At 43.7% G+C, this 18,796-nt stretch overlaps 1 protein-coding gene and 1 long non-coding RNA gene across 5 annotated transcripts in view; one reads left to right on the top strand and one right to left on the bottom strand.

The window, feature by feature from the left end:
• The first annotated feature begins 279 nt into the window (after positions 1-279).
• Positions 280-7,355, top strand: LOC124987648 (uncharacterized). Of its 2 annotated transcripts, none has more exons than XR_007109216.1 (6): positions 280-439; positions 4,063-4,150; positions 4,500-4,864; positions 5,826-5,965; positions 6,423-6,517; positions 7,154-7,355. It is a non-coding gene; the product is annotated as an uncharacterized LOC124987648 (long non-coding RNA). The 2 variants fall into 2 exon arrangements; XR_007109217.1 differs by lacking the exon at positions 280-439 and adding an exon at positions 1,983-2,185.
• A 1,744-nt stretch (positions 7,356-9,099) lies between these two features.
• Cpeb4 (cytoplasmic polyadenylation element binding protein 4) overlaps positions 9,100-18,796 on the bottom strand; it is a 69,087-nt gene continuing 59,390 nt past the window's right edge. For all 3 annotated transcript variants that reach the window (XM_047555103.1, XM_047555104.1, XM_047555105.1), the window contains 5 exons: positions 17,233-17,322; positions 16,741-16,859; positions 15,328-15,442; positions 14,143-14,324; positions 9,100-11,835 (listed from right to left, as the gene is read on the bottom strand). In XM_047555103.1, the coding sequence (XP_047411059.1) occupies positions 11,608-11,835; positions 14,143-14,324; positions 15,328-15,442; positions 16,741-16,859; positions 17,233-17,322 (734 nt within the window). In that variant the 3' untranslated portion in view covers positions 9,100-11,607. The remainder of the gene's footprint in view (positions 11,836-14,142; positions 14,325-15,327; positions 15,443-16,740; positions 16,860-17,232; positions 17,323-18,796) is intronic.

The following is an 18,796-nucleotide window of genomic DNA, read 5'->3' as shown; positions in this document are numbered from 1 at the left end:
GGAGGCCCAGGCACCCCAGCCCATGGAGGGCACTGCTTCCGGCACCCCCCTCCCCTAACTCCCAAGGTCCAAGAACACAAGGCCTCTTGGGACCTGCTCACTCCTAAGAGGTAGCATGGGCTCACCTCCCGGTGCGCCGGAGCGTGGAGTCCCAGGACTCGGGCCGCAGAGTCAGAGCTGCACTGTGACCCTGAACCCGGGAGCTCTCTGCACCTGGTCCAGGGGCTTTCCTGGTTTCTTTTTCAGGCATTCCAGCCGCTCTTCCCGAGAAGAGTCTAAGTCTTGGAGCCCAGAGGCTGTGGGAATCCTCCTGGCACGCAGAAATCCTCTCCCTGGCGATTCTGAGAGCAGGCCTAGGGAAGAGAACTAACCTCCAGAGCCCTCAGTCCCTCACTCACCAGGAGCAAGCCACGTGAGGACTCACTCCCTGGGCAAGGCGGTGAGTCTCCCTTCCGGAAAGGCAAAGGGATGGCATGCAGTGACAACCACACACTGTGGTACCTGTGGGTGGGACGGGCTCCTGATGACAGGTGAAAGGTGACGATGGGGAAGGGGTTGCCATGGTCCTGCAGCCCCTCCCAAACTCTCCTCCAAATTTGCCACCACCGAAACAGTGGGGCCCTGAAGAGGTAGGTGACTGGGTTATGGGTGCCTGGCTCTCAGGCAGGCGTCAATGCTGTCTTAGCAGTGGGCTCCTCGTCTGGCCTGCTCCAGGCACTGGACAGATGCAGGGGCCAGTTCATGGACCTCCCGGTCTGCAGAAGCATGAGCCAAACACATTTCTGCTATAATTGACCCAGTCCAAAGTAAATTTTGATGACATCTGAAATGGTTGAAGATGAGGGTCTTTAGAAAGTGATCCAGGAAGCTGGGCACTGTGGGGGTGCCTGTGACCCCTGCTACTCAGGAGGCTGAGGCAGGAGGATGGCAGGTTAGCAAGACCCTGTCTCGAAACACTGAGCTGGGGATATAGCTCAGTGGTAGAGCACTCCTGGGTTCAATCCTCAGTACCAGAACCATCGTCATCATCCAGGAAGTTCTCTGGGGGAGGTGGGAGGAGCCAGCTCTGGGTTGGTTGGGTTGGAGTGAGGGAAGGGTGGAGAGGCATGAGGTCACGGCCAGTGAGAAGGGCTCGCACCAGGACAGGGGCTCGCACAAGAGGAGTGGAGGGAGGCCACTCAGTGTCACCAGAGTCCATGATCAAGAGGAGGCTGGCGTGGAGGCTGAGGGCAGATCCTGCATGGCCAAGGGGCATGGGGATGCGGGGATCTGATTTCCAGGGCAACAGGAAATGCCGGACAGGGCGTGCTAGGCTGTGGCGAAGCTGGGCTTCTGTTCCATTCAGCTGCATCAGGTGGGTGGTGCAGGTGGTCATCTCAGAGAGGGGAAGGGACTTGCCTGCCCCGGGTGATGGTGGCCAACAGTGGCCAGATGTGAAACAGCAATGCCCAAGGCCGGGGGAGCCACCCATGTCTAGGGTTTCGGTGCTTTCTTGTTACTACTTCATCTCATCCTGATCCCCAACCAAGGGATATTACGTGCTCCCCTGACCCAGCAGAAAACAGATTCTCAGAGGTTACCAGGGCACCTGGCCAGTCAGAGGTGGTGCAGGGCGGAGTCCAGCAGTGTCACTACAGAGGCATGTCCCCAGGCACAGGATCGCTGTCCTCAGGGTTGGAGCCCCGCCTTGCAGCCCTTGGAGCCAAGTCAGCTGTGCTGGCCTGCACTGCACGGCGACCACCTTCACCTGCACTCCGCAGCCTCCAGGGCAAAGGGAGGAAACATTTCCTTAATGCAGTGCCACTAAGCTGCCAGCTGCGGGTCAAGGCCCGCTCTCCAGTCCCCCTCCCGCTTCCCATTTCTTTCTTTCCCCAGAGAGAATGATCTAGGGCTCATCCCAAGGGGTCCAGAAAACCGAGCCTCAGGAACAGCCCCTTGGCGGCGGCCCTTGATTTCCGGGGGCGGGAGGCTCTCCTGTGCCAAGTGGAGAAGGAGATGCCAGGGCTGGCACTGCCGCCGCGCCGCGACGCGGAGGAGTCTCAGCGCTCGCCCCGTCGCCATGGCAACCGGGTAGGCAGGAGTGGGAAGCAGAGAAGGCACCAGGACCCTGTGGAAGAGGGCCATCCCAGGCCCTGCCCTGCCGCCCTGCCGCCACCCCTGCCCCAGCCAGCAAGCTCCGGGCTCTGTAAGTAGCAGGGAGGACCCCGGCCCGGCCCGGCCTGGGTTGTGCGGAGCGTCACACAGCTGAGCACGTCCTGAGCCGCAGGACACGGTGCTCATGCGCCGGGAACCCCATCGCTGACCCCGCCCCAGAGTCTAAGACGCCCCACTCTGCTCCCGGAACCCAAGAACCCATCACGGACCCCACCCCAGAGACCAAGAACCCCATCACCGACTCCACCCCAGAGACCAAGAACCCCATCACAGACCCCACCCCAGAGACCAAGACGCCCCACTCTGCTCCCGGAACCCAAGAACCCATCACGGACCCCACCCCAGAGACCAAGAACCCCATCACAGACCCCACCCCAGAGACCAAGAACCCCATCACAGACCCCGCCCCAGAGTCCAAGACGCCCCACTCGTGGGATTCAAAGGAAAAGCACTAAACTATAAAGTGAGCATGAGGACAACCGAGAAAGACTCCAGTCCCCTCCCTTGGAGTGGCAGCTGTGTCCCCGTAAAATTACCTCGGCCTCCCAGAGAGGAGACTGTGATCGGAGGAGGAAGCCACGCATCCCTATTCTTGGGGGGCACGTGCTCTTAGCTGGTGATGGGCTTCCCAACCCAGAGTCCCTTTCCTCGTCTTCCCACCCGGCTCCCCACTCTCCTCCCTGGGTCTGCTGGGTCCACTTTGGCCCACCCTCCTGCATTACCCGCCTCTCAAGCCCCCAGGGCTGCCGAGCCTGATCTACATGGGGCATTATGGGACTAAGCCTAACCCCGCCTGCATCCTAATTTTAGGGTGTCACATTTAGTTGTCATTGAATTTGAATTTTGGGGGTGGCCAAGGAAAAGGAAGTTGCCAATGACCGCATTCAGCTGTGGCCTTAACACATCTTTGCCTGCAGAAGGACATTTGGCTGCAAATCTAGATTCTCATATTCTCAGTTGATCCTTCCAGGGTCTGCAGCATTACATCTGTCTGAGGACAGCTGTTCAGGCTGCAGCACGAATCAAAGCTGCGCGTTCCAGAGCACCCGTGCTCTAAAAATGGAAAGCGTTTTCTCTTTCATAAATACATATAAAATCTGGAATATAAATTCTCCGCAGGAACCTATTTTGGTGCTTCCAACATCCCAGTGCTGAAGCAGAATGTTCAAGTGCTGTTTAAGCATTCACAAGGACACACCAGACAAAGCCCCTCCTCCATTTCAGGACTATTTTTGTGAGAGCTACGATAGAATCAAAGGATGGGATGCATAAGAGGCAGCCTGACTTTCTGTGCAGAATGTACTGCTAGTATAGTTCCAGAGGAGGGATAAAACCCTGTCTCCTTGCTGGGATTTTCCTTGACATCTAAAAATACAGCCAGGCATGGTGGCTCACGCCTGTGATCCCAATGAGTCAGGAGGCTGAGGCAGGAGGATGGCAAGTTCAAGGCCAGCCTCGGCAACCTAGGGAGGGAGACCCTGCCTTAAAATACAATAAAAAGGGCTGGGAATGTAATTCGGTGTAGGGCTCCCCAGGTTCAATGTCCAGAACTGCAAAAATAATCATGTGTACAGAGAGATCTGGTATGTCTCTCTCACCTTTCCGCCTAGCTACCCACCTACCAGCAACCATCCACTGAGCTAACTAGTGATCCTTGCTTGATGCCCACATGGCTTTGGTGGCTTGGGCCACTTGTCTCAGTTCCCTGGCAATCTGGGGGATGATAGAACTAGGACCAAGGAGTAGCTCTCACATTATGGTTTCAGACATCTTTCTGAAAGCAAATGAAGGATGGATGATTTTTAGATGAGCTCGTCAAATGATCTGTATCTCTGCAGCATACGTTCTTGGTGATTTCCCTGTCAATGCAGGAGGAAATGACATTTTAAGGAAGTTTCTGTGTCTTAGGTTCGAAATCTGTGAGGCGTGAAGTGAAGCAGGACCTGTGGTCTGTGACTCTGGATGTGAACCCTGGAATCAAACCCTGGATTCGAAGGTTGGTTAACCTTTCTGATCTGGTCACCTTAAATGGAGCATAACCCCTGGTTGTGGGGAGAAGGGCTTTTGTGGCACAAAACCGGCACTTGGAAGCACTCTGTTGGGTTCTTCCTCCCAGAAACGTTGGCTTCTGGAATTCCTGACTCGCACTGCTAGGGGGAAGCACTGTCCTCTTCCCCTGCCCTAGGGACTTGGGCGCTGGGGGTCATTACTAGGTCTGTCTGGTTCTTGTCTCTTATGATGTTGCAGGGGGTGGGAGAAGAGTTGAAATTAATCTCTTTAAAATGGTGACATTTGCTTGATCACATTGACATTTTTTGGTACTGAAGTTTTGCTTCCTGAAATAGAACTCCAAAGAAAAGGATGAGGATCACGCTTTGCCTGGGCGTCGGTGCGCTGACTCACCGCCCGCCCCCACCTGCCCGCGAGCAGTTTCTCATGACACTTAATCAGATTATGTGCAATACCAAGCACTGTGGTTTGCTCACATTCTGGATCTGGACACTGCTGTTCGTTTTTAACTTCCCTGAGACAAACTGTACTTCTCCAACTCTGGTCACCATGCTGAATCACAATAAGGCACTGTTTCCAGGCGGCCAACAGTGACACCCGATGTGACTAGAGAAAGATTAGAACTTAAAATATCCTGAGAAAATTCAAGGCATGACAGAACAGAATGTTCTCGAATAAGGCACCAAGGCAGCACTGCCAGGTGAGAGCTCGGAATTCTTAGTTCACTCACAGTCAGGATTCGGGTCCTCGGTGCATGGGGAGGCGTGCTCGGCAGAGTTGGCAAAGAAAAATTTGGATATGAATTCTCAGAAAGTTATCATATCACGGAATGACAGATGTAAAGTTCAGCAGGCTTGTTTGAAGCGGCACTTGAGGCACTTCTGAGGAACAGGGCTGGGCCAAGCCAGGGACTGTGTAACCCAAAGGGCTCTGCAAGATGACAGTTCATCCTGCAGCGGAACGTCTCTCTTTTCATTTTTATTTATTTTATTTCTGGGGTGGTACTAAGGAGACAAATTAGAAATGGGACAGGGTTGGAAGGAAGGTAGGTTCCCAGGACCACAGTAAATCCACTGTGGACCCGGGAATCAGTTCTGGCCATGACTAACCAGGCCCGCCTGCCTGTGCAGAGCTTCACAGAACACATGTACAGGTAGCTAAGTGGGATTCTGCGGGGCGCAGTGGTGCACTCCTATGACCCAGCCACCCGGGCGGTGCAGCAGGACCACATTTGAGGCCAGCCCGGGGAGCTTGGCAAGATCCCACTCAAAATAAAATAAAAAGGGCTGGGGACGTACGTAGCTCAGGTGGAGCGCTTGCCTACCATGTGTGAGGCCCTGGTTCAATCCCTAATACAAAGAAAAACGTGGGGTTTCTAAGGCTTTCTGAGACCAGTAAATTTACTAAAATGTCCCAACAGTGTGTTTCAAAGTATGTTCCCTGGGATCCTGTGTTACCTGTAAACAGAGTTTGTATTTTAAGAAATTTGGGGAGGGATCACTTCCAACAAAATGAATAACCTTTCTTCACTGTAGAGCTTTAAGCCTCAAGCCAATGCACTCTGTTTTAACTTTCAAGGAACAGGCTACCTCATTTCCTAAGTTTAGTTAATGATGTGGCTTTTTTAATTTTTTGTTCTTTTTAATAAAATTCTTTTCCAGGAAATGGTTGTTATATTTTGGATTGATGCAGAATAAACAAAGAAAAAAGTAAAAACTTCCAAAACAGAGAGCTGTCCTGAAGCCTGTCAGAATCATAGTCTAACAGCAATGCTCCTAAGTCCTCGGAGGACCACAACTTGGTAAATAGATATTAGCATTTCCTCTTGGGTTATGACTGTCACCCCATACTTCAGGAAAAAAATACCCTTAAATGTTTTAACTCATCTCATCAACACCTGTAACTGCTCCTTAATCTTAAAACAACAACAAAAAAACATTAAAATTTCATTTATTGTCTTTGTGAACTCAGCATGAAAACAAACCCACCATCCAATGAGGGTATGAAATGACTGGGTTGTTAAGAACAGCGGGGGTTGGGAGAGTGGCCAGCTCGCAGGCAGCTGGGAGCCCTGGGCTCACCACCCTGTGCCTGCAAACAGTAGGAGCGCTGCACCTCCACCCTACGTCAAGACAGTGGGCGCCATTCAGAGCTGATATGTCACGTGCCTGAAATAAATATTTACCAAAATAAAGAAACTAAATATGCTATGTCTCTCTTCCTCTCTTTTTCCTCTTAAAATGCTGAAACCATCCCAGAAGGCCTAAGAACATCATGGAGGTGGCAACCAAAGGCCACCTGCATCTCTGATGTCCCTGGGGCTTCCTCAGGGGCCCTTTACTGAAATCTGAAGGTAAGTCTGGGATACGGCCAGGTAAGAGAATGGGCTGCTATCTAGCCAAAGCCCCTGCCAGCAGGTCAGAACCTCTGGTCCCACCTGACCCCCAGGCACTTCTTAGCAAATGATCTCACAGTCTGCATGTCTCAGAGCTGCTTCTAGTCTTGAGAATACTAGTGAGAAAAAAGAGGAGGTGTCACACCGACAAGGTAGATGTTCTCAGATACCATTTTGTTATGATCAATCCTTAACTCGGGTAAGTCTGTAGTCTAAAAATCTAAATATTAACACACTGGAGTGCTCCGTAGTCTCCATGACCCATGGACCAGATCAGATTCACATGCTGCAGAGATCAAGATCCCAGAGACCAGATCCTGTCACCTGGGGCTCTAGAGAAAAGTGGGCATTCAAAGTCGGAAGAGATCTGCTTTCTGAACTGGGGGGAGCTTGGTGGTAGAGCATGTGCGGAGCATGCTGAGGCCCGTGATTCCACTCCCCACCACCAAAAAAAGGGGAACAGAGTTGTTTCTAAGTCCTGGCACAGGAGCCAGAAATCCCCATTGACAAACACTCCAACTAAAACTCCTGGATGTGGACGTCATTAGATCAACATTTGTTCTTTACTTTTTTTGGACATTTGGCCTTAAGCAGGTGGCTGAACACTCAGATCCTGGGCTGACGCCCCACGCACATGCGGAAGGCTACCAACAAAAAGAACTCTGTGGGGCCGCCTGGGAACCAGCGCGTCCACGGGCATCCCGAGCCGCCGACACTGACAGGCTGAAGTGGGCAACGGACGGACGCCCGCCACGCGCTCCCGACCCAACATCCTTCCCTTATTGGTTTGCTCTGCCTTGGCCCTAATGTATTTTTAAATGACATATTCCCAACCATGGAAGCATAATGTACTTATGTTGAAAAGAAATATTAAAAGAAATCTGAGTTAAAAGTTTTATTCATTCAACATCTCACATTACAAATATTTAAAAATTATATGCATACTGGTATAAATAGTCATTTGCAAACTATTTAATAACATTAATTTTCCACTAGCACTTCAACAAATGAACTCTTTTAAAAAAGGAACTGTGTTATATAACTTAAGAGTAGAACATACAAAAATAGGAACTTAACGTGAAAATGACTTTAATAAAAAATGAATTACCCTTATTTAAAATGCTATAATAAATACTACAACCTCCCCATACACAGTAAAAACTATATGGAAATTCAGCCAAGTAGTACAATTAACTGACATACTTAAATAACTTTTCCTTCTGATAATATGAGCAATACACTGGGAAAAAAATTAGGGATTAGTAAAAACTAGATACCCACTTGCTAAAAGTTTCACTTCCAAAAAATATAACAAAAATCTGATGAAAATTATAAAAACTAATTATACTTTAAATTTTAAAAATATAAAAAATAAAAGTTGAATACAATATTGTCCCAATTCTTACAATGCTATCAATCACAGTAGCTTTAAAATAAGATAATAAAATAAAGCAAATGACCAAAACCTCTTTTATTCCATTTTTAAAAATAATCTCAAATTTACATTAGTAGAAAGATTGATTTCTGATTCTTTTCTTTAGAAACACCAGCAAGAAAGAGGATTACTCTTAACAGTAGAAAATGACATTTTTAAATGTCTGCAATTAAAAACAAAGAATTACACTGCAAAGATCTTTCAAAAGTTTGAAATAAGTATTGCACATAACTTGAAGTTAACTTGCCACAATTCATCACATTCAAGTTTTAAATCACCTTTTAACAGAAGATTCAACTCTTCAAAACAAAAGGGGTGAATTATCAAGTCTTTCCAACAGCACTCTCATAAAATGCTAAATTCATTCACTGCAAGTTTTATTTTGCATTCTGCAGAGGTCTGTGTATGGAGAAGTATATATATTATACCAAAGCGTGGGGACCGGAAGAGGGAGGGAGAGGGCTCCTTTACATAGAAAATAATCAGAAACACTTTATTTTACATTGCAAAAATAACCATGTAATTACTCTGTAACTACATTGTAAGTACATGGCTGGTGCCATGCTAGTGCGCTAGAACTACATGCTTGGTAAATCGAAGTGATACCCTAAAATCTGTAAACTAATTACATGTTAATTATGTTTGAGTTACATGGTAACTCCCAACTACAATCCCATGTAATCTGAAGGACATGTAATCAATAAAATTCAGAGTAATAGATAATCATTGTTTATGCCCTGTAAATTGAAGTGTAACCAAATAATCTGTAAACACGCTTGTCACACAATCACAAGTAAATATTAGTAGAATAACAATTTCTTACATTAGTCATGCATACTAACATTACACACCTGTCCCATGGCAGGCTATTTTTTTTTCCTTATATATAATTTAAAAGAGCAGACATCTCTGAATCAAACACTTAACATCAATTTATTAAGATTAAAAATGGCTAAACATTCACCAAAAATGTCTGCGTTTTATGAATAATTTTAAAAACTTAGTAAGAAGCTGTAGACAATTTTGTTATTTTAAATTTCTACCCTATGCTTATGCATTTAATTTTTTCTTTTTTTAGGAACTACAGTGTTATCTGTCATTTTCATGCGAATTTTTTTTTCATTAATTTGTGACTTTACATAGACTATTTCTTAAATTATAGGTACACCAAGAGCTGGTGCTGGGGAGGGATGTTTAAGCAACATGCTTTCTCTTCTCTGCAGACTCTAAAATAGCATTGCCAGTGCACAACATTCATAATTTAAAATGTATGCAGAGCACTGAAATGTATAAAAAGCAGAATATAAGAAAATAAAATTTATTAAAATTATTTATATTAAAAAATGAAGTATATGAAGATCTCTCAGTAATAAAAGTACAAAAAGCTACTCTTTGCAATATGAAAAATTGAGGTATTGCATAAAGAGATATCCCGTCAGTGAAAAGTGTGCCTAAAAATGTTCACTGTTGGAAAAACAAGATATACAAAAGTAGTGCATAACAAATATACATTATGTGCATGACAAAATAAGTTAGCTACAAAAACACTGTACCGAAATTCAGCAGGTCATGTACAAAGGGAAAAATTATTATTCAAAGCTAGTTTTCAAACAGTGTTATTTCTTGTTAACTCATCACACCTGTTTACTGAGTAGGAACAGCACAATAGCACACCCCAAGCCACCTACAAGCGTGGAAAAGAATCAAAAGAGGCAAATGAACATTCTGATCAGAATCACGTGGTTCAGGAGAAAAGAAAAAAAAGTCCCTGACCAGCTACACGAGAGCACCCTCCATTCGCATGACTGCTTCACTGTTTGCAGGGAATTCTTGAAAAGCAGCTCCCTCTCTGTGTTGGGCTCCTAGACAGCAAATGCCTCCATTTTGACCTTTGGAACTTAACAGGTATAATTCATTAAAGCCTGTACTCAAAATAAAGGGCTGCTTTTCCTAAAGATAATCAGTGGGGGTCATCAGCCAGATGGTTCCACAGCAGTGCTGGGCAAGTCTTTGGTTTTGAAGGATCCAAGATGGTAACTATTAGGTAGCACAACTAGCAAGATTGCCGGTAGGTTGTTGTTGTTTAATGTTTTGCACACTGATAATAATCCTTTGAATGGTGGATAGGGCATTTAATAAAAGAATGTCAATTAAAATAAAAGTTACTTCCATGACTAGAACTTCAAGAGACTATTTTAAATTTACTCCTGAAGCATACTGTTCAACACATAAGAACGCCTTTCGAAGCAAGAATTTTATTTATAAGAAAGCATGCATTACTTGATGAAGTTGGCACTTCAAACACTGACTATGTCCCATGCTAAGTTCTGAAACTGTAAGGTTATTTTATTTTATAGGAAGAGTAAGATAAACATACGTACCTTTGCACAGATTTACACAGTTACTTAGTTCAACAGTGCAAAACACTTTGCAACTACTTAACTTTTTTTTAAAACTTTTTTTTTTCCGTTTTTCTATGTTACAACTAAATTACAGGATATCCAAAGTAACTTTAAATCTAAAAGTAAGCCAATCAGCAGCCAATTTGTATATTGTTTTTGTCTTCAGGTTTTGGCTACAAGTGTTCTGTAACAAAATTAAAAATGGAATCCTTGAGGTATCTCTGGATCTGTTGCTTTTAATGTCAAAATGGAGAGCAAAGGCTGACACCTGACGAGTATTAGTGAATTAGGATATAGAGTTCATATATAACATCAAAAATAAAATGTGCACATTTGTTCTTCAGGAGAGGAAATGCTAGTTTTCCCACCAGTTGTCATGAATTCTAGCTTTGGTAGGCTTCCTGGGGCTGTGACCAGATAAGTTAGTTAAATAAATAAGTGCACTCCCCTCAGTAGTAAATTTGCCCAATTCTTACATTCTGAATTTTTAAAGTTATTTAAAAGAAAATAACCTTAGCTCTGCCTACTTGACTATTTTTTCTGGTGTCCTAGTAACGCTGAGGCATAATGAAGTTCTATTTCAGCCTCAAAACCCTTAAAATTAATTACAATGCTGCTCAACCTTGCTCATGCATCTGTGCGCTTTGACACGTTCTTTCCTGGTAGTGATTGTTCACTTCCTCCATTGCTGTTAAAAGGATTAGAAGGGAATGGAAAAAAGAGAAAGACAAAAAATATGGAAGAAAGGAAAAGGCAAAAGCACTTCCCTGGGGGGAACTGTGTCAGAACAGACTGATAGTGTTATTGTTGCATGGTTATTTTAATAAAAGTATTCTTATATGTTATATTATTAACAATAATTTAATTAAAACCCCAAAATACTCTATTGTTTCATTTCTCTGTTAATATTTCTTTCTCTCCTCTAAGAAAATGCTGCAGGAAGTTAGGATCCTCTTGGTCTCCAGCAAAGCAAGAGGACAGAACTTCCCCGCAACAGGATGGCAATACAAAAAGGAGTTCAGACAGGTTGTTTGCAGTGACACAGGATCTATGAAACGCCCACATACCGGGCATTCTTTTCCTTATACTATCGTTAAGTTACACACTGCTACAAAAGGACATGCCAGCGTGAAGAGGCTGAGGAGGGTCAGAAGGAACGAAGAGTGCACTTATTCTGAGGCCTGGGAATGAGCGCTGTAGGTCGGCAGCCTCTAGTTCCAGCGGAATGAAATGTGCCGAGGGCGGTCGCCACCTTCCTTCACCAGGGGCTTGTGGAATTCCCTGCCAGCACGAGAATGAATAGCAGCCCAGCAATATTCACAGTAATACTGCAGACAGGTAACATTAGCACAGAAAAACGGGGCAAACTTGCCCCCGCAACGGGCCCCCTGACATTCATCACACAGCTGATCATCCAAGACATATGGCTTAACTTCCACCTGCAATGAAACAACAGAGAGGGAGTTCGCATTTCTCAGTGACCGGGCACTCTTACCAGGCATACAGTGCGTTTCCATCCACTGTCCGGATGAATCTGTGCCAACATGCCCAAAAGGGAGGGCCAGTAAGTCCTTTACTGAAATGAAGACCATCCATCTTTTAACTTCAGTTGTAAGACTTTTATACATTTCGCCTTATGGTTTCATCTTATTAAATAAACAGCCTCCAAAGGGAAAACAGAAATCACAAAGTGAAGCCAGCTGTTTAAAACAGAACACTGTGAGATTAAGCTCAGGGTATTTTCCAGACACAAACCCTAGTTTTAATTAGTGGATCTGAATTTTTATCATATGTGCGGTCATAATTTAAACAAAACCAACAAAGAGCTTCCAGGTTCCACAAAACAGTGGGAAGGTGCCTGATTTCTGCATCACAAGCTTCCGAGTTGTCACTGAGCTGGCTCACAGTTTCTATTTATAGTGTCCACTTCGGGGTCACAATTGCAACCCTGGAATGCTGGTGAAACAGGACCCAGCCATGGCACGCACAATCTGAAACCTTGTTTTATTCTCTCAGTAGAATGGTTTTCTTGAGTCTAAAAGTCAGAGGTGAATTCATAAAACTGGGCTGTTCCAGTGCTCAATAGGCCAACCTGTTACTGAGCCTTGCAGGCAATAAAAGTAACCTGGCTATCAGCTCACCAGCTAGCAGACAGCTGGCTATTCTCAGTGTGGGTGAGACCCTCGGCTGAAGCTCTCTAATACCAGGCTATTGCTACCCTGGGGCCATCCACTTCTGAAAGGAATCCTCACGAAGTTGAGTCAAAAAGGAAAAGATAGGAGTGACAAGGAAGATGCCAAGAGCAGACATAGCTGAACCACAGGCTCGGGCCTTTAGACCACTCCATGACATCTTCAGGGTGGCAAGAACATGTCAAAGGATCGCATTGTAGAGGACACAAATCAAGCCTGAACTTCCAGTGACGAACACCACAACTCTGAAACTTACATTAGAAACTTATACTACAGTGAGGTGCAGATATTTTTGAGTGTGAATTAAGAGCAAGTGGGCATGTCAACATACACTGCCCTTAGTCTTGTCCTCTTTACCTGTGTTTATAACATAAACTTTTCTGCTTAATATATTCATAATACTGTAGAACGACTGCTATTATTTTAAAATTTTTACTGCCACTGAAGCAAGAATACACATGACATGAAACATAAACTGTGTGTGTCGACCACACTGCCTTGTCAGCTTCTACTGCTCGGAGAGAGAATGGCGGGAAAACCAAGCAACAAGGACTTTTCCGCACAATGCCTCTGAGCTGGACGTTAACGACAGGGCTAATGAAAGTGCTGGTCTGCCATGAAGAGCTCAAACCAGAGGAGAGTCAGCATACTGTTTCCCTCATCGAGGTCTCTCTTACCAAAAGCAATCAGCGCTGTGCTTTGTAATGAAGTGGATACATGTTCTGGTGTAAATTCCTATCTCACCTCAAACTCATAACAATTTCTTGCCTCGCCTTTGGCATAAAATATGGTTCTATCAGAACATAGGCTCAGGAGGACAGGGACTTCTTATCCTAGGCACTAAAACATCTGTGGAATGCATGAAACACAAAGAAGAGAAATAAATCTGTGAAAAAAAGGAATATAAGACATAATGAAACACAGAGCTTTGATACAATACACTGGAAAGAGGAAAGAACTGTATTTGAGGTTTTTCTCCAGTCTTGTGATTCAGAGGATAAAGCCAAAAAAAGGAATTTTAAAAGTGCTGAAAATAATGCTGAGTAATACTACCTAATTTTAGGTGGAAAAACAGACTACAAATGAAAAGATGATTTCTTCTACTTCATCTGTTACAATGAAAGATTTCTAAGCAAGGTGGGTCTAGAAGTGAATTAATTCAATCACAGGTTACCACAGTGCATTGAGAAATAGACTTAAAGGTATTCATTATGTTCCAAGTTTAAAAAAAAACAGGAGATATTACATGCATTCATGCTCCCATAACTGATGTAAGATAAGGCAGAAGATTCAGTAAATTTTTATTGAATGAATGGAAGGATGGGGTGACAATTAGGAAAGATTAAATTAACTCAAGTAAAGTTATTATGGTATCCAGTGTCCTAGATCGGCTATCCAAAAAAACTAAGAGAAGAAACTCAGAGGCAATTCTTAGAATATACATTTGGCTGACCCTAGAGGTGTAAGTGTCAGCTGCCAACTTAGAGCCATAAAATTTCCCCATTCTAATCTCTGGATGACACAGAGCTTTCCAAAATGCAGCCAAGGACTCACCCGTTTATCTATCTCTCCGTGCTGCAGCTGGACAAAGCGGGCACTGATCGCAGCTATGTAGCTCTGTTGATTAGAGAATGCGACTCGCCCGGCTCCTTTTGGGTATTTCAGCTCAGGGTCCGTGTCAATCCCAGCATAGCACACGCCGCCATACAGTCGATCCATGATCATAGCCAGCTCCACTGAATGAGAGGGGAGCAAACGGGGCATCTGCATCAGGAAAACTCATCTGGCTCACTGACAGCTTCCTCAAAAGTAGTTCATTTGTCCTCTGAGCTCACATTATTATAATGATTAGTAAAATCAAACTCATTACTGTGACCAGCAGTATAGTGGGTTAATCCTTAATGTTTTCATTGTGAGCAGGGGCTCTGTGGTTTTATATGCTCTTTTCTAATCTTCACAACTGTATGGAATAGGTAAGAATTTCCTAAGGAAACTAAGGCACAAAGATGATCCATCTGTCCAAAGTCACAAGGTGTTTCTTACTGCAAATAACTAACTGAACACTAATTAAGAGGGGCTTTTCAGTCTCTCTCCATCAAACATGCTACCTTTCCCTACAGGCTAGCTATTCATCCACTTCTCATATAAAACTTGAAATAATGAAAGCATCCTTTCCATGAAATGTTACAATTCTGAAACCACATTTCTGTCCCTTTTATGTTTTTTATCTCATTCATGCTATTAAACTCCAAGTTACTAGATGGTAGAGATGTAATTTCTTCTGTAATTACTACTCTAAAAACATGAGGCACTGCTGAGAGCCAGTAAGCAGCTCTCGGCAAACAGCTGAGCTCAGTAAATAGCTGCTGAGCAACTGAGGACGTGGGAAGTGAACACTGAGCAGCTCAGTACCTAAGCTCTTCTTAGAGGGCTTTCTCTCCAGACACCAATGAGAGCGGGAACGTGAGCCCTTCACATTGGTCACCCCACTCAATACAAAACGACCCTGTGAAGTGCATGCACTGGCCACTCCGACAGACGGGGAAACTGAAGAGAAATCATGTCATTTGCCCAAGGCCACTCAGAGCACAGCATGTGAATTCAAACTCTCACACTTTGATTCTAGAACTCTTATATACTCTTAGACAACGAGTTCAAATGCTCATGAAGAGTTCATCCTAAGGATCTTTATACTTCTTATTTTAAAGGGCAGAGAGTGTTTTGGATGTTCGATCATACCAGCTCGTAATGGTCGAGGAACACCACCAACAAATATGGTTTTTCTTGGATCAAGTGGTTGTGAACCATCCATCACAAAGTCACTGTCACTGAGATTCCAGGGCCGAATCTGTACCTAGGGAGTACGGAAACAAAAGCTATCAAAGGTCTAAAATTGTCCAAGCATACTGCATTCTTAAAAGTCAAAATCTGTCATGACAAATCAATAAAGCTATAAAACTAAAAGACTTGAAAATAGTCTATATCCCAATCCTTCATCTGTTAGAGTAAACTAAACCAAGGTGGAAAGTTCAATTTCAATGTCTATTATAGACCAAAGTGCACTTAGCAGGTCCTTAATTATTTGTAAGTTAATTAGTTATTTTTCAGCTTATTGAGTCTTCTCTGTCTAACCCCTCAATATCTACTTAATTAGAATTTATCATGGTATCTGTGTTGATAAGCTTACAGTGATAGATAAACTACAATTGTATGTTCAATTCAGTGTTATATCCAGGAAATGGAAATTACTGATATTAATAAATCTGTTGCATTATTTCAAAGTAATCACTGATATTTGTAATAAACCATTTTGTGATAAAGACTTCAATATGTCAATCACAGTCAATCAAGAATCATGTACCTCATTAAATCTGTTTTCATTTACTAATTGCTACAAGTGGCCACACCAAAGGTAACATATTTCCTAATATACACACCAACAATGTCTTAGGCCAGAGGTACCCAATTTAAATACCTATGAGCACTGGCCTGGAACACAAACAAGTCAAGCAGAAAGAATCCAGGCCATAAGAACTCAAAAGAATGTTCCTGACCACACAACCAACAGGGGTGCCCCAGTGCTGCCCTCCTGCACTGTCTCCTCACCATCACTGGCTGGCTGAGAAGGGAACTGCTGATGTCAGATTCAGCACTATGCTCCCTTATGATGACATTTCATGATAAAGAAAAACTTCCAGGAAGGAAAAATAGCACACACTATACCTTTATGTGCATATACATAATCAATTCTACTTTGGAAAAGTATCATATGCAAAAAGTTAAAGACAGTAATGGGTAAAATCTTGATCCAAGAGAAGACAGAGATAGAAAGACATAGAACATATTTGTGATTTGAGTTTTATTATTCAGAAGAAATTCAGCTACTTTACCTTTGTAAAATGCTTTTTCAAGTGAAGGCTTTAAATAGTAAAGGCTTACCAATATTTCAACTAACTACACATTCAATGTCAAAATGATATGCATGGATAAACAATGTCAATGTTAGGAACCTAACAATAACAAAACTTTTTTATTTAGATTCTACTTACAAACATGTCAATTAAGTACAACAGACACATCAAGGTGTTTTTCAAATACAGCAGATGGGTAGAGGCAAAAACTAAGAGCTATTTCCTGCTAGACTGCACTCACTGGCTTATCCTTGATGGTGGGGCTTGAGACACACAGGTAGAGCTTTCCATCTTCTTCAATGCATGCGTCAATGAGGGCCTGGACAGAGCTCTCATCTTGAAACAGCAGGAATGCATAGCCTGAGGAAAAATGAAAAAAAGGCTTATGCTTTCTCTTACCTTATTTATGGTTCTTCAAGAGCTAGTAAGTGTAAACTAATACTAAGGAAAGAAAAAGGAATAGAAAAATGTGAAAAAATTTAAAACTTAATATTCATACCAAAGATCTGATAACATCAATACATAGTTCCTTTCTATAGTACCTTGAAACACCTTGTAGAGTAGAATTAAATTTGAATTAAAAGTATATTAGGTAGAAATTTTAAAGACACACTTAGAAAAATATAAGCTGAAAAATAGAAAAAGTTGCAGTGAAAGTAAACATTTACGAAAAAGTTGAACATTGAACAATATAAGGATAAATTGTACTTGTATAGTGAATCTTGGGAATTACCTTTAGGAGGAAAATAAGATTTGCTCTCTGCTTTATGAGGCCAGTCCACAATCAAAGGGCCAAAGCGACGAAAACTAGCTGTGATCTCATCTAATGAACAAGAAAAAAGTAGATTTAAATATTTATGGTCACTTTTTTATAAAGTAGTTTTATTAACAAAAACTTCATATCTACCATCTCCAAGGACAGCAAAAAGAATTCACTTCAGCTAGATTCAGCAGCTATGGTGTCTGACACATTAGCTTCCCCCTCTTCCTTCTCTCGTACCCTTCCTCCCTCCATCTGTGCAGGCATGAACCAACCTAGCAATCCACCCACACACCATCTTCTTCTGACATGATACTCTGTAGGCCCAAACACGGTGGCTGGTATCTGCCCACAGCAAGGTCGACTCCTTATATACCAACATACAGAGTATTCAACATCAGGGAATCAGTGCGGCTACAACACTACCACCCGGTTCACAGACTCCATTTACATTTCAAACTATCCCAACAATACCCGTTTCCCTTTTGATCCGAGTCCTATCCAGAACACATTGCACTGAGCTGTCACAACCCTGCAGTGCTGGTCCTTTTCAGTAGCAAACAGCTCCCCATTCTTCCCTATTTTTCACATTATTCTACAGGATGCTGCTATGCTCTGAATATTTGTGTCCCTTCGCCAACCCTGCCCAAATTCATATGTTGAAACCTCATCTCCAGCGTGAGGTGTTAGGTAGATGACTGGGTCCTAGGGGCGAGGTGCTCATCAATGGGATCAATGCCCTTGTAAATGAGGCCCCAGAGAGACCCTTTGCCCCTTCTGCCATGTGTGCTTACAGTGAGAAGATGAGGAACCAGCACTTAGCAGACACTGAGCCTGCTACTGCCTGGATCTTGAACTTCTCAGCCTCTAGAACTGTGAGAAGTTTCTGTTGTTCGTAAGCTATTCAGTCTTTGGTATTTTGTGATAAGTCAAAGGCCTCGATGTGGGTCTGTTTCCTAATGACCAGATTCATGCTACACATTGGAATACACCCCCAGCACAATGGCAGTCTCTGCCTTGTCCTAGCACTGGGCATGTTAACCTTCCTCACTGGTCAAGGTCGTGTCTGCCTGGTGCTCCACCTAGAGGAATCACACCCCTTAGAAGTACTGTGGAGTCTCCCTCACAGGCCAGCACCCTGAAGATCCCTGCTGCCACCCACTCCCCCTAGGATGGTTGACAGATAATCACCACCTATTTTCATCATTCCTTCTACCTTTACTAGTTAAAGAGTATACTTCTCATCCATTTATGCATTAATTTATATCAGCATAGGTCTTTTTTATTTATTTTTGAGGTGTTGGGGGTTGAACCCAGGGCCTCAAGCCTTCCACTCTGAGCTACAGCCCAGCCCTAGGCCTGCTTTTTAAATAGGTCACATAATCCAATTCTTTCCTTATTTACTTTGATGCTCCTTTTGTCCAAAAATATTATCCCTGATTTTGCCAGTGGGAGTTCCCATCTCCTCTGCCATGGCCCTATCACTTTTTATAGCACTTCCATAATATGTGGCACAGGAAGAGACTTGAGGCTCATC

Source organism: Sciurus carolinensis, chromosome 6 (genome assembly GCF_902686445.1).
Source record: "Sciurus carolinensis chromosome 6, mSciCar1.2, whole genome shotgun sequence".
In the NCBI taxonomy this organism is placed as follows: Eukaryota; Metazoa; Chordata; class Mammalia; order Rodentia; family Sciuridae; genus Sciurus; species Sciurus carolinensis.
This window is presented reverse-complemented; position numbering and strand designations above follow the sequence as displayed.